The following is a 14,071-nucleotide window of genomic DNA, read 5'->3' as shown; positions in this document are numbered from 1 at the left end:
ATTAAGAAGTGACTTTCCCAGAGTCATTAAGTTACTATGTTATCAGAGGCAGGACTTCAACTCAAATTTTCCTGCAGCTCAAACGGATTCTCATGAGCAAAGCCTCACTCCCTCTCGAGCCCATGGTAAAAGCTTTAAAATATTTGTTGAATGAATGAATGCTCTCCCTACAAAAGCTCAACCCAATGCAAGAAGTTTCCCCTTCAGGCATTTCCTTACCAGGCACTCACATTCACCGCTGCCTCGTGCACCTTGATGAAAGCCCCTCCCCCCCCCCTTAGTAGGGGCTCTGTGCACTGGTCCAGGGTCATTCCCTAGGGACCAGTCAAAGAGCCTCCACCTCCCTGGGGAGAAGAGTGCGGGGGAGGAGGGGTGCAGTCCTCTCTTTTCTGTCCCTCCTCCTAGATGGTTTTTTGTTTTGTTTCCAGGCAATTGAGGTTAAGTGACTCGCCCAGGGTCACACAGTGTCTGAGATCAAATTTGAACTCATGCTCTCCTGACTTCAGGGCTGGTGCTCTATTTTTTTCCTTTTTTTTTTTTTTTTGGAGGGGAGAGGGCAGGTCAATTGGGGTTAAGTGACTTGCCCAAGGTCACACGGCTAGTAAATGTTAAGTGTCTGAGGCTGGATTTAAACTCAGGTCCCTCTGACTCCAGGGCTGGTGCCCTATATACTGCTCCCCCTGGCTGTTCCCTCCTAGATGATTCTTCTGGCCACAGAGAACTTTTTTCATCATACTACACTTCTTATGAGATAAGTGCATTTTAATACAGAATTCTGAAAAACCAAAAAGTCTCCAGGGCTCATAATTCTGGGCACTGTGGCACGCCAATAGGGAAGATATTTGGGAGGAAATCTTGGGGCTTTTTCAATGCTCCCCAAACCTTAGCCTATAGGCAACCAACCACTTCCCCTAGTCAAAATAGCAATCATAATCATAGCACTATTGGCAATACTTCCTCACATTTATACAAATTTACCTAGTGTCTTCTTTGACATGACCCTGTGAGGTAGATAGTACAAGCATCCTTTGTCCCTATTTCACAGATGAAGAAACTGAGACTCGGAGAAGTTAATTCATAGTCCTAGAACTGGTAAGGGTCAGAGACAAGATTCGAAACCAGGCATCTCCTGGCTCCATGCTACTCTTTCTGCCATGCGGGTATAAGCAGTATGCCAGGGACAAGGAACAGCTCTACCTGCCAACAGAAGGAAGGAAGGGAGGGAGGGAGGGGGGGAGGAAGGGAAGAAGGAAAAAAGGGATGGAGAGAGGAAAGAAAGAAGGAAGAGAGAGAGGAAAGGAGGGAGGGATAGAGGAGAAGGAAGGAAGAAAAGAGAGAGAAGAAAAGAAGGAAAGGAGGGAGGGAAGAAGGGAGGGAAGGTGGATGACATCTGGGCAGGCTGGTCATACCTTCTGAAGTGCTCTCTCCCTGGTTACATTGGCGATATCTCCTGGAGAAGTGGGTAAGAACTCTCTCCCTCTCCTGAGTCTCCCCCATCAGAGGAAAGGCCTTTAGAAAGGTCCTGTAAGGAAACACACATGCTGTAGACAAGAGACCTCAGAGCCTCATTAGCCACTGCTACACCTGTCCCCTCCCCAGGCAAACTATTCTGTAGTTCTGCATTCAAAGAGCAGGGAGCTCCTTCCCCTCCCCCCTCCCTAGCCTCCCAAGGTCTAGGGATTAAGGTCATAGTCTCTCCAAAGGAATCTTCGAGATCATCTCTCAGTCTACCCACTCACCCTATACATGGATCTTCTTTTAGAGTACCCATGATCAGAGATCTGGTGAGCTGCTTGAAGATGGGCAGCTCCCTACCACCTAAGACAGTTCATTGCATTGCTGGAAAGCTCAAATGATTATTTTTTAAATTCATCTTTATATTCAACTGAAATTTGCCTCCCCGATCCTAGTTCTTGGCACAGAGAATTTGTCTCTCCCTTTCCCAGATGACAGCTCTTTAAAGACTAGAAGAAGGGCTTTTATATACTACTCTACTATCTGGGTAAAGCTCTGCAGTTGTTTCAAGAGTTTTGTAAGACAAAGTCTCCATCTCCCACCTCCACCCCTTTGCACAGGCTTTCCCTCAAGCCTGGCATGCTTCGTGACCTCATCTCTACTACCTGGAATCCCTACCTCCCTTCAAGGCTCAGTTCAAGGGCTACATGAGGCCTTTTCTGACCCCTTCAATGTCAGTGCTCTCTCCATCAGGACGTTTACTTTCTGAGAATCACAGAATTACAGACTTTAGAGCTGGCCATACAGACCAATGCATGCCCAAGAGGAATGTCCACTACAACATGCTTAACAAGTATATTTACTTTGTCTATTATTGCATGGCCCAAAACTCTTAGGACAGTTTTAATAGTGAAAAATCTGCAAGAAGACTTCTGGGACAGCCTGCATTTTATATTTACTTGCATACTTCTACTAGAATGCAAACTCCTTGAGGGTAGAAATTGTTCCATTTTTGTATTCCTAGAGCCTAATCCAATACCTACCACATAATATATGCTTATTAAATGTCTGCTGAATCAAACTAAACTGAATTTCAAGTTCCCTTGCCCAGTGGCACTCTAATTTACCAATATCCCATTTAACACGTGATGCCAAGAGCTGGATACAGTACTCCCAATATGTTCTAGCCAATTCAGAGAGTACCATCTGACTACACTTTTGGTGACTGGGACACTAATGCAATTCATGTTTGCATCAAGGGCAAACTTGCAAAGAGTCACTTTGGCATCAATGATCTTGAGTGCCCAAGTCATCTCAGGCCATAGACCCAGGCAGAGAGTGAGTTATCTTCTTTCTTTCTGAAACTGCCTCCTTTCTAGACCCTGAGTTGAATGACCAGGGCCCCTGGAAATCTGCAAGGGAGTGGGGGGCTGGCTCCCGAGATGAGAGTGCCCCAGATTCAAAGGTCTATCTATCACTGACACTAATATCTATGTGACCTTAGGCAAGGTACTCAAACCTCTCTAAGTTTACTGTAAAATGAGGGGATTGCCCAGGTAAGGAGGGAGATAATAATAAGTATGGGTCTATTAAGGGCTCAGCCCAAATGCCATTTCCAGGTTAAGAACCAAGACTCCCAAAGCGGCTGTGGATAGGTTTCAGGGAGTACGTGAACTTGGGTGGGAAAATGGCATCTCAATTTTCACTCATCTGTGAGAAGGGGTACATAGACTTCACCAGCCTGCCAAAGATGGGGGGGCATGATACAAAACTGGGTATTTGCCCCTGGTCTAGATGATTTCCTCAGTTTCCCTCCAGCTCTAAGAGATCTCTTAGGTCCTCTATCCCCCCCCTCCCCCTTCTCTCAGATATTCTGTGAAGAGTAAACAACCTCTTTGTGGCCTCTGGGCCCACACATGATTTGTGATGATAATCTAATTTGAACCTCACAACATTCCTGTGAGGGAGGTAGACAAAACATATGTTTGATTCAATCCAATAAGCACTTTTTAAGCACCAACTCTGTACCAGGTGAAGGGCATACAAAAGACAAAAATGAAACAATTAATGCAATTCCTACCCTCAGGAGGCATTTGTTCACTTGGGAGAAGGAAAAAGCAAATAAATACAAAATATACACAAAGTATATACAATGGGAGGTGGGGGTGGGAATGGGAATCACAAACAAATGGAGAAAATTCTCCTTTTCTGGAAATGGCACTTGGGCCGAGCCCATAGTTGTCAGTATCTCCCCCTTCCCCCTTAACAGATGGGGAAACTGAGACCCAGAGAGAGGTATTCACTTGTCCAAAATCATCCAGCTGGTCAATGAGTCAGTGACAGTGCAGGGACCAGAAGCCAAACTCATCATGGAATCGTGGTCCCCACTTATTCCAGGGGCATTGGCTCACCTGAGTGCTCTATCCAGGCTCAGGCCTGAGAAATCAAAGAAGCTGAGATACTCTTCAGCTACCAGCCTGCTGAACTCATTACTACAAGGAGAGGAGAAAGAAGAATGGGTCAGACAAGGTAAGAGCTAGCATGTGCCCCCCTTGACATCAGAACACCCGGAGGTGACCAAGGCAGGGCACCCCCCCCCAGGATAAGGCTGATTGAGAGTCTCCCCAGGAAAATGACTATCACCAATTATTGTTCTTTCCTCCCATTTTGAGGGGGGTGCAGATGGAAAGGGCAAAAGAAGGGATATCTGGTGTTTGGCCACCCAGGCAGGCCCTGGCAATGCATCCCATTACCAAGGATGCCCCTAGTTTGCCATCCCAAGTGGAATGGCCAGAGCAGCAAGGGGGAGGGGGAGAGACAGATAGACAGAGACAGAGATAGAGAGAGATAAAGGGGAGGGAGGGAGAGTAACAGAGACAGAGAGACAAGAGAGGAGGGAGAGAGGGAAAAGAGTAAAGGAAGGCAAGAGAAGAGAGCAAATGGAGGGGTGGGGATGAAAAAATGAGGGGGGAGAAGAGAGAAGGAGTGAGAAGAGAAAGAGAAATAGAAGTGGGGATCAGGGAGGAAAAGAAAGAGAAAAAATGAAGGCCTGAAGTTTCCAACTTCATTTATCCTCCAAATCCCAGTGAGATGGTGGGAGGTAACTCTTGTTAACCTCCATCTGCCAGATTCCAAAAATTTTGGCTTCTGCAGTGCCCACAAACAACCAGAGTTAAGTGCCTGTTTCATTACAGTTCTCCTCTGCTTCTTTTGCCTAAGAAATTTTTAAAAAATATTTCTCCCCAGGAGCATTCCCTGAGATGGGGTGGGGTAGACATGAGGTCCCTGGGAGGATCCACCAGTCCCAGCTCTAGCACATTACTTTGTTCCTTTGGAAACGAGACAGGACCAAGATGGGGGTCTACGGATTTAGGGGATGAAGAAAGACTTCAGGAGGCATCTGGGTGGCTTATTGTGTAAAGCACTGAGTCTGGAGTCAGGAAGAGCTGAGCTCAAATCTGGCCTCAGGCCCATACTAGCTGTGCAGCTGGTGTAGTGAGTGACTCTGGACAAGTCACTTAACCTCTGCTTATCCTCATCCACTGCCGAAGGAAGTGGCATACCTCGAAAACCCCATGTAATATATATATATATATATATATATATATATATATATATATAGTCCACAGGGTCACCAAGAATTGTCCACAACTTTACAGCAACAAAAGCTTCAGACCCAATAAAGAGTAAAATAAAGCCTTCTCCAAAAAGCTGAGTGTCCAGGACCCTCATCCATTGAGAAAGGAATGACGTGGCAGAATCCACATACCCCTGATCCCCAATGAGGTTCCTTGCCCTGGGGTCCAAGGCACTTTATTGTTTTGACTTGAAAGTTGATGTATTTTGCCCCCAAGGGTCAGATATCACACCTAGAAAGGTGAACAGTGGGAGCTCAGGCAAGGGCCAAGTATAGGCCTACTCCCGGCCTCATACACCAGAATGATCTCACTGGAAGGACCAAGGGCTTCATGCACCAACCCAAACATCTTAAGGACTAGAGTCTCAGGCATCAGGTGTGACACAAAGCGGAGCTTGTGCTGCACATTTAGGGGAACTTCTAGTGGCGCCTCATTCAGGGACAGAATCACTGAGCTGGTGCCTCCTGTCTAAAGTCCCTGGAGACCTAGATCTTTGTCTTCAACTCCCTCCCACAATCACCCAGGTCCTCAGGGATCGGAAAGAAACTCCTTTCCTGCATCCTCACAGGAATGGAGAAGGCCCCCAAACAATTGGTCTGCTACTTTGCATCTCTGGCTCCCCTGATCAATGAAATGGGGATAATAATAGCACCTGCTTCACAGGGCTGTTGTGAGAGTTAAGGGAGATAAGTGGCTGGTGGTTTACAAACCTTGGAGTGATATAAAAATGAGAATAATATTGCTGTTATTAGTATTATTAGAATTCTCTACTTTATCCCACCCGCTCCCTTCTCAGTATCTGTCTCATCACTCCCCTGAAGCTGCTCTCTCCAAAATCATTGTGATTGTTATTGTTTTTCTAATTGTTTTCGACTCTTCATGATCCCATTTGGAGGTTTCTTTCTTTTTTGTTTTGTTCTTTTTGCTTTTTGGAGGGCAGTTTGGGGTTAAGTGACTTGCCCAAGGTCACATGGCTAGTTTTTGTGTTAAGTGTCTGAGGCCAGATTTGAACCCAGGTCTTCCTGACTCTAGGGCCGGTGCTTTATTCACTGTGCCACCTAGCCGCCCCAATTTGGAGGTTTCTTTTTTTTTTTTTTAAGCAATTGGGGTTAAGTAACTTGCTCAAGGTTACACGGCCAGGTGTTTCTGGGTGGGTGCTAAGTATCTGAGCCTGGGATTCAATCCCCAGGTCATCCCAACACTGGAGCCGGTGCTCTTACTCACTGTGCTACCTGTCTGCCCCTAATTTGGAGGTTTCTTAACAAAGATTCCGGAGTGGTTTACCATTTCCTTCTCCAGCTCATTTTAAAGGTAAGGAAACTGAGGCAAACAAGGTTAAATGACTTAGCCAAGGTCACACAGCTAGCAAGTGACTGAGGCTGCATTTGATCTCAGGTTTTCCTGGTGCTCTATCCACTGTGCCACCTGACTGCCCCTCCAAGGTAACCAGTGAACCCTCACCCCCTAAATCTGATGACCTTTCTTAGTCCTCTTTTCTCTCTCACTGCAATTTTTAATATTGTTAGCCTTCTCATGACTCTCAGTCTTTGGAGGTCTCCTCCATAATATCTCCTGAAAACATTGCTGTCTTTCCCCTAACATCACTATCACCTTGAGCTTAGTTTCGCGTCACCTCTTGATTTAACTTCTAAATTGTGAGCTCTTAACTTACTGACTTACTGATTCTCCATCTCTCTAATTCATCTTTCACTTAACTGCCAAAATAATCTGAGATCCAGGTCCAACCACATCACTCCTCTCGGAAACCTTCCATGGCTCCGCACTATTAACTCCTTCACACGGCCACAGCTAATGAAGGCCTAGAAAAGATACTTCTCACCATCCAGGTCCTTGGCATGCTTAAATTGTTCAACACCAGAAACAGATATGATTTTTATCAATTGAAATGACATTAAAGAAAATTAGTTACCATCTGCTTTACAGCAGCATCCTAAGAACCACTGGGCCTTTCCATCTGACTTGTAGCTGAAATCATCAGTGGTGTCTTCCCCTACTCAGATTCAAGCTCCTTGAAACAGATGGTGGCACAGTAGATACATCCCTGGGCCTGGAGTCAGGAAGACCTGAGTTCAAATCCAATCTCAGACACTTCCTAGCTGTGTAACCCCAGGCAAGTCACTTAACCTCTCTTTGCTTCATTTTCTTCAAATATAAAATAGAGATAATAATAGTACTTACCTTCCACAGTTGCTGTGAGCACCAGACCAGATTATAATTATATACAGTGCCTGGTACATAATAGGTACTATATGAATCCTTATTCTTCCCCCATCCTCCCCAAAACAAACATAGCAAGTCCTCAAACTCAGTGCTCTATCTCCCTGCTCTAGATCTTCACACCAGCTGGTCCCTGTCTCTAGAGTGTCCTTTTTCACCTACCATTGTCATAATTCTTGTCCTTTTTCAAGACCCAACTCAGGTATCACCTCCTCCATAACATTTCTTTGATTACCCCTCCCCAGTTATTTATAATCTCTCCCCATTCCCCTCAGTTTTCCTTGTTTTATATATCTGTTCCAACCCCCTCCTTTTTTTTTTGGAGGGGGGGAAAGGCAGGGCAATTGGGGTTAAGTGACTTGCCCAAGGTCACACGGTTAGTGAGTGTCAAGTGTCTGAGGCCGGATTTGAAGTCAGGTCCTCCCGACTCCAGGGTCAGTGCTCTATTCACTGTGCCACCTAGCTGCACCCCCCCCCCTCCTTTTACAGATTAAGAATCTGAGAACCTGAGTGGTTAATTGTCCAACCCAGGATCACAAAGGCAGGAGACATGTTGTATTGTATACTGCTAACACCACCCCCAAGTAGAATGTAGGTTCCTTGAAGTCAGAGACTGTTTTGATTTTGTTTTTGTGTATCCAGCACCTAGTCTGGCATCTGGCACACAGCTGCACACAGCTTAAAGTATAAATGCTTTATAAATATTTATTGAGTTGAACTGAGGTAGCAAAGATGGCAGGCTAGCCTTGTCATAATGGGCTTGGCATTTACCAGGAAGACTTGAAAGAAGGAGCTGGAGTGACTTCCCTACTAGCTTTTGGAATACCCTACATATACTCCAAAGTCAAGAAATCACAAGATCAAAATCAGTTGCAGGAGCATGATTTGAAATGCTATCCTGAAAGAGGTCAGAAGGAGGCCACCAAGACAGCAGGATATCCATACCATTCTTACTCCCACCATTTCCCTTTGGCTTGTTGCACCCCTTGTTATGTATTCTGCTCACCCTTCGGGGCCCAGCCCAAGTGGGTTGCTCTTCTAGCAAGCCTCCCTGGATTACTCCAGGCTGTAATACTCTCCTCTCACAGTGAATTTACTCTATTCCCCAAACTCTTACATTTGGTAATAGTTTGTCTTGTGTCACTCATTGTTTTGTATGAGTAAATCTTGCCTCTACAGCTATATTTTATAGGAAGGACTATATTTTATTCTTCCTTGGATTCAGGAGTGGATTAGTAAATATTTAACGATAGGCTCTCCAAAAATTAAAAAGACCCAAACAAGGGGTGTACCCATTACCCTTTTAAGTTTCCTTCATCCCTTTCTTAAGTCTAGACTCGAAGGGGTAGGGAAGCTGGGGTCTCAAGGCCACATGTGGCCTTCTAAAGTCCTTGGGTGTGGCCTTTTGACTGAGTCCAAGTTTTACACAATAAATTCTTTTCTTAAGGGGATTTGTTCTGTGGAGTTTGGATTCAGTGGAAGGGCTGCACTTGAAGACCTAGAGAGTCACATATGGCTTCAAGGCTGCAGGCTCCCCACCCAGATAGACAATCAACAAAACAACAAATCAAAGCCTGATTTGTATTATTTGCTAATTGCTGAGTTGTAAATGTTCACACTGCAAATTTAACAAGCATCTCTCTTGTACAAGTCAACTGCAGCACATCTCTGCTTGTATCCCTAAAGCCAGGCACAATTCTATCAAGGGTCTTGAAAGAGCCCTGGAATTAGGAGCCATGAAATCTTCATTCTAGCCAGCTCTGGCATTAATTGGCTGTGCGATATAGGTCAGATTAATTTTCCTTCTCCAAGTCTTGGTTTCTTGTCTATAAAGTGAAGGGGTTAGAAGAGGTGATGTCTACAATTCCCTTCCAGTTCTGTGGAAAGAAGTAATATGCTGGATTTGGAGATGTCCACTGGAATCCTGGCACTTCCCCCCTGTTACCTGTAGGATTCAGGCAAAGGCATTTAAACCCCCAGGCCTCCTCACCTTCCAAATGGGGGGTTTGGACCAGATTACCCCTAAGGCGTCTCCCCACTCTAAAATCTCTGATCCCAATTAACCACCTGATCATCCTGACATGATTTGATGAAATGACCATGTCACACACACACCACTTGATGAACTCCAGCTTCCTATTGCCTCCAGAGGCAAAAACAAAAAGCTCCATTTGGTATCCAAAGCTCTTTATTACCTGGCTCTCCCTCCTGACCCCCCCCCCCCCACAGCTTCCTTTAAGTCCCAACTAAAATCCCACCTTCCACAGGAAGCCTTCCCTAAGCCCTCTTAAATCCAATGCTTTTCCTTCTTTAATCATTTCTTATTTATCCTGCATATAGCTTGTTTTGTATATATTTGTTCCTATGTTTTCCCCCCAAGTAGATTTTAAGGTCCTCCAGGGCAGGGACTGTCTTTTGCCTTTGGTTTTTTATCCTCCGAACCTAGCAAAGTACTTGGAACATAGTAGGTGCTTAATAAATGTTTATTGGATTGAATTTAAGTTGATCAGTATGATTTTATGAGGGGTAGCTAGGTGGCACAGTGGATAGAGCCCTGGCCCTGGAGTCAGGGAGACTATCCTGACCTCAGATACTTCCTAATTGCATGACCCTGGGCAAGTCACTTTACCTTGTTTGCCTCAGTTCTCCATCTGTAAAATGAGCTGGAGAAGGAAATGGCAAACAATTCTAGTACCTCTGCCAAGAAAACCCCAAAAGAGACCACAGAGAGCCAGACATGACTTTAGGAAATGATTTTAGGAAAGAAGGCTTTCCCTCTTTTGACCACCAGGGGGTGCAAAGACCCTTATATGTTTTTATATATGGTCAGGAATAACAAAGTACTCACTCCCGGTCCTGCCATTGATCCCCGTGGTTTGGAGGTCAGGGGATGGAGGGAGAAAACTCCTCTTGGGCTGTTGAGGAGTTTACATGTCTATTTCCCTGAGGACACACAAACAACACAAATGGGAGGGAGGTGAGCCTGGAGACTCTCAGGGACTGTGATATTGAAGATGCAGCTGCATTGACAAGCAGATGGGGCCAGAGGCATGCGGACACTGACACACACAGTCCTGGATGCCCAGGACCCCAGAGGAGGCCCACGAGGATCGGGCCACACCACCCGCCCAGGCGTCCCTTCCGTCTTCCTCCTGGAAGGGGGGCTTAGCTGCTGGCCCAGCCTCTGTCCCATCTTGGTTCAGCTTATTCTAAGCACCTGACAAACTGGATCCGACTTCAATACTGTCATCACTGCCTCCCAGAGTCATTAGAGCAAGTCAGTCTGTTCCATCTCCTTCCCCTGCGTGCCGTCATACGGTGCCTAGACTGGAGCTCCATTCACCAACAATCAGTTGGTCCTAGTCAATAAGCGTTTATGAAGCTCCTTTTATTTGTGTGTTTGTTTGTTGAGCACGGTGCCTGGCCCTGTGTGAGGCATTAGGAATATAAACAAAGGTAAAAGACAGTTCCTGCCATTACGATCTCATGGTGGGGCGGGGGTGGGGGGGGAGGCAACGTGAACACAGCTGCATACAAACAAGTTATGTATAGGACATACAGGAAACAATCAACAGAATTAGGAGGGATTGGAAAGGTTTCTTGTAGGATATGGAATTTTAACTGGGCCTTGAAGGAAGCCAGGGAAGGCAGGAGGTGAAGAGAAAGAGAAAGAGCGTTCCAGGTAGGGGGGCAGTGGGTGAAAATGATCTTAGGATATGAGATGTAAAGCTGGAAGGAACCTTAAAGGCCGTCATGTCCGGCTCCCTCATTCTGTAGGTGAGGAAATTGAAATTGAGAGATTAAGTGATTTACCCAGCATCACATAGCTGGCAAGTATCTGAGGCAAGATTTGAACTCAGGTCTTCCTGACTCCCAGCCCAGCTCTCCATCCAATGTACATCCTAGGTGCTCGGGTCATTCAGTCCATGGTAAATGACTGACTAGACATACAAAATGAACTTTATCTCGAGCCTTAAGAGAAACCCACAACATTCCAGCCTGATTGACCCACAGAGGGACTGGCTTGTCCTCATTTACCTGCCTTTACCTACTTAAACAGGTAGGAGAATCACCATTGCACTTGGAAATCTCCAGCCTGGTTCAGGGCAACTGAGAGCAGTCTATCCCCACTGCCTTTACCTCATTCCTAAACTCTCCCGCCCCCCTGGGGCAGAAGCAATGGCCCTGTATAGCTCAGAAAGGAAACCTATTTAGGACACCAGCAGGAACAAGGACATTATCCAGGGAGGAGGGTGAGGAGAGAAGAAATAGAATAATTTGAGGTCAGTGGAATTGCCCCATTATTATTCTAAGCTTCCATGGTCCCCAAACTAAAAGTTCCCCAAGTCAGGACCTGTGTCCAACTGGGTCCTAGCCACTCTGATAATGACAGTGTTGATGGCAGCTTTCAGGAGGGAAGGCTTGAACCTTCCTCAGGTGTATTGACATCCCTCAACAATGTCAATCGCCCTTTTCTCCTTGAGACCCTCTGCTCTCTTGGTTTCCATGACACTCTTCAATCCTGGTTCTCCCCCTTATCTGTCTTATGGCTCTTTCTTTGGCTCCTTTACTAGATTTCTATCCAGATCACACTTGCTAATGGTGAGTGTCCCACAGGGCTCTATCCTGAGCCTTCTTCTCTTCCTCCTCTCCAGGGGTGGGGAATTTTTGGCCTTGAGGCCACATGTGACCCTCTAGGTCCTCAAGTTTGGCCCTTTGACTGAATCCAAACATGGAGGCCACAAGTTCCCCACCCCTGCTCTATACTATTTCCCTTGGTGATCCTCATCAACTCCCATTTATAATCTCTATGCTAATGATTCTCTGATTGACTTATCCAGCCCTAACCCCCAAACTCACATTTCCAACTACCTATTAGATATCTCAAACTAGATTTCCTGTAGTCACCTTAGACTCAGCATGTCTAAAAATGAACTCATTTTCTTTCTCCCAAAACCTTCCCCCTTCTGAGCTTCCCTATTACCATGCAGGGCATCACCACCCTTCTAGACAATCAGGCTGGGAATAGAGGTGTCATCCTTGACACCTCACTTTCTCACCCCTTCTCCCCATCCAATCTGTTACCAAAGTCTGTCGATGCCACTTTAATAATATTCTTTCATATGTGCCCCTTTATCTCCTCTAACCCTACCTGGTACAAACCCTCATCGACTCACCTGGAACACTGCAATAATCTGTGATTGGTCCACCTGCCTCAAGTCCCTCCCCATGCCAATCTGTCCTCTACTCAACTGTCAAATTAATCACCCTAAAGTACAGGTCTGACTATGTCACTCTAGCATTCAACAAATTCCTGTTACCTCCAGGATAAAACATAAGATCCTTTGTTATTCAAAGCCCTTCACAACCTGGACCCCTCCTACCTTCCCCAGTCTTCTTATACACTCCTCCCCTCCAGGTACCCTGCCATCTAGTGACCCTGGCCTCCTTGTCTTTCTGAGGACAAGACTCTTCATCTTTAGACTCTGGGCATTGTCATCACTCCCCCCACCCCAGTCCTAGAATACTTCACCTCCTTGTCTCTGCCTCCAGTCTCCCATGCCTTCCTTCAAGTCCCAGGTAAAACCCCATCTTCTATGAAAAGCCTTTCATAACCCCCCTTAATGTCTTCCCTCTATTGATTATCTTCAATTTATCCTATATATTTCTTGTCTGTACATAGTTGTTTGCACGTTTGCACATTCACTAGATTGTGAGCTCCTTGAGGGCAGGAAGTATCTTTTGACTTTCTTTGCATCCCCAGTGCCTGGCACACAGTAGAAGCTGAATAAAGGCTTTTTGACTGACTTATTCAATCAGAATCCCAACCATCCTGATACTGAATGCAAAAATGTCAGAACTAGGAGTCAGGAGTAACCTGCAGAAGTCACTTCCTCTACGGAAGATTCCCTTGGCTCTGACAGTCTATGATCCTGTGAGGTGGGTGGGATAAACATCATTTGGCAGATGGGTAAACTGTGGCCTATAGATGGGAAGTAACTTGCCCAAATTCCCCATGGCTACTTTGTAGCAGAGTCTGAACTAGAACCCGGGTAGCAGCTTACTCCAAGCCCACAGCTCTTCTCAATAAACAATGACAACAAGGAGGAAAGGAATGTCTGCCCTAGCAGACTGGAGGAAAGGGCATAGCAGTAGCATCACAGGTTTTGGGCTAGAAAGGATATGAGAAGCCAATTAGTCCAACCCACTCCCCATTTTGCGGATGAGGAAACTGAGACCCAAGGAAGTTTAAGTGCCCAAGGTCATACAGATAGTAGGCATTAGAGATGGGAAGGAGCAAAGGAGGGGGCACTCACTTCTTACTGAGTTGGCGGGCGATGTCACAGCGCTTGAAGCCCTCCAGGTGATAGAGACGCCGGGCTAACCTCTTGGCTGCCTCATTGACTGCCTGGCATCCATTGGCCAATGTGTCTGTACTCCCGTGATCCAGCTGCTCCATGCTGCCCAGGTCAGAATCCGAGTCTGATAATGCATCCTTCAAGCTTGGGTCACTGGGGTAAAAAGAGGGGCAACATAAGTGCAGGGGTATGGAGTGTCTGAAAAGTGGTGAGAAGGGCTGAAGCTCGGGAATAGCCCTTTACAGTAACATTTGTGGGGCAGAACAAGGAAAACGAACTGAAACTTCAGTGGGAGAAGTAAGGCCTTGGGTGGAACTGTCAAGACCACTAGATATTTCTCCTTTCTCCTATTATGGAAGCTCATGGACTCAAAGACCTTTT

The 14,071-nt window shown here is 46.0% G+C and overlaps 1 protein-coding gene across 1 annotated transcript in view; it reads right to left on the bottom strand.

The window, feature by feature from the left end:
- PSD2 (pleckstrin and Sec7 domain containing 2) overlaps positions 1-14,071 on the bottom strand; it is a 74,095-nt gene that overhangs the window by 21,298 nt on the left and 38,726 nt on the right. Inside the window, exons 4-6 of the mRNA XM_069104354.1 lie at positions 13,649-13,843; positions 3,867-3,947; positions 1,410-1,522 (exon numbers count right to left, since the gene is read on the bottom strand). Coding sequence (XP_068960455.1) covers positions 1,410-1,522; positions 3,867-3,947; positions 13,649-13,843 — 389 coding nt within the window. The remainder of the gene's footprint in view (positions 1-1,409; positions 1,523-3,866; positions 3,948-13,648; positions 13,844-14,071) is intronic.

The sequence above is a fragment of the Petaurus breviceps genome, unplaced genomic scaffold, assembly GCF_028583685.1.
Source record: "Petaurus breviceps papuanus isolate PSGF00001 unplaced genomic scaffold, PetGlider_PUasm1.0 685, whole genome shotgun sequence".
NCBI lineage: Eukaryota > Metazoa > Chordata > Mammalia > Diprotodontia > Petauridae > Petaurus > Petaurus breviceps.
The sequence above is the reverse complement of the archived record's forward strand: the minus strand, read 5'-3'. Positions and strand labels throughout refer to the sequence as shown.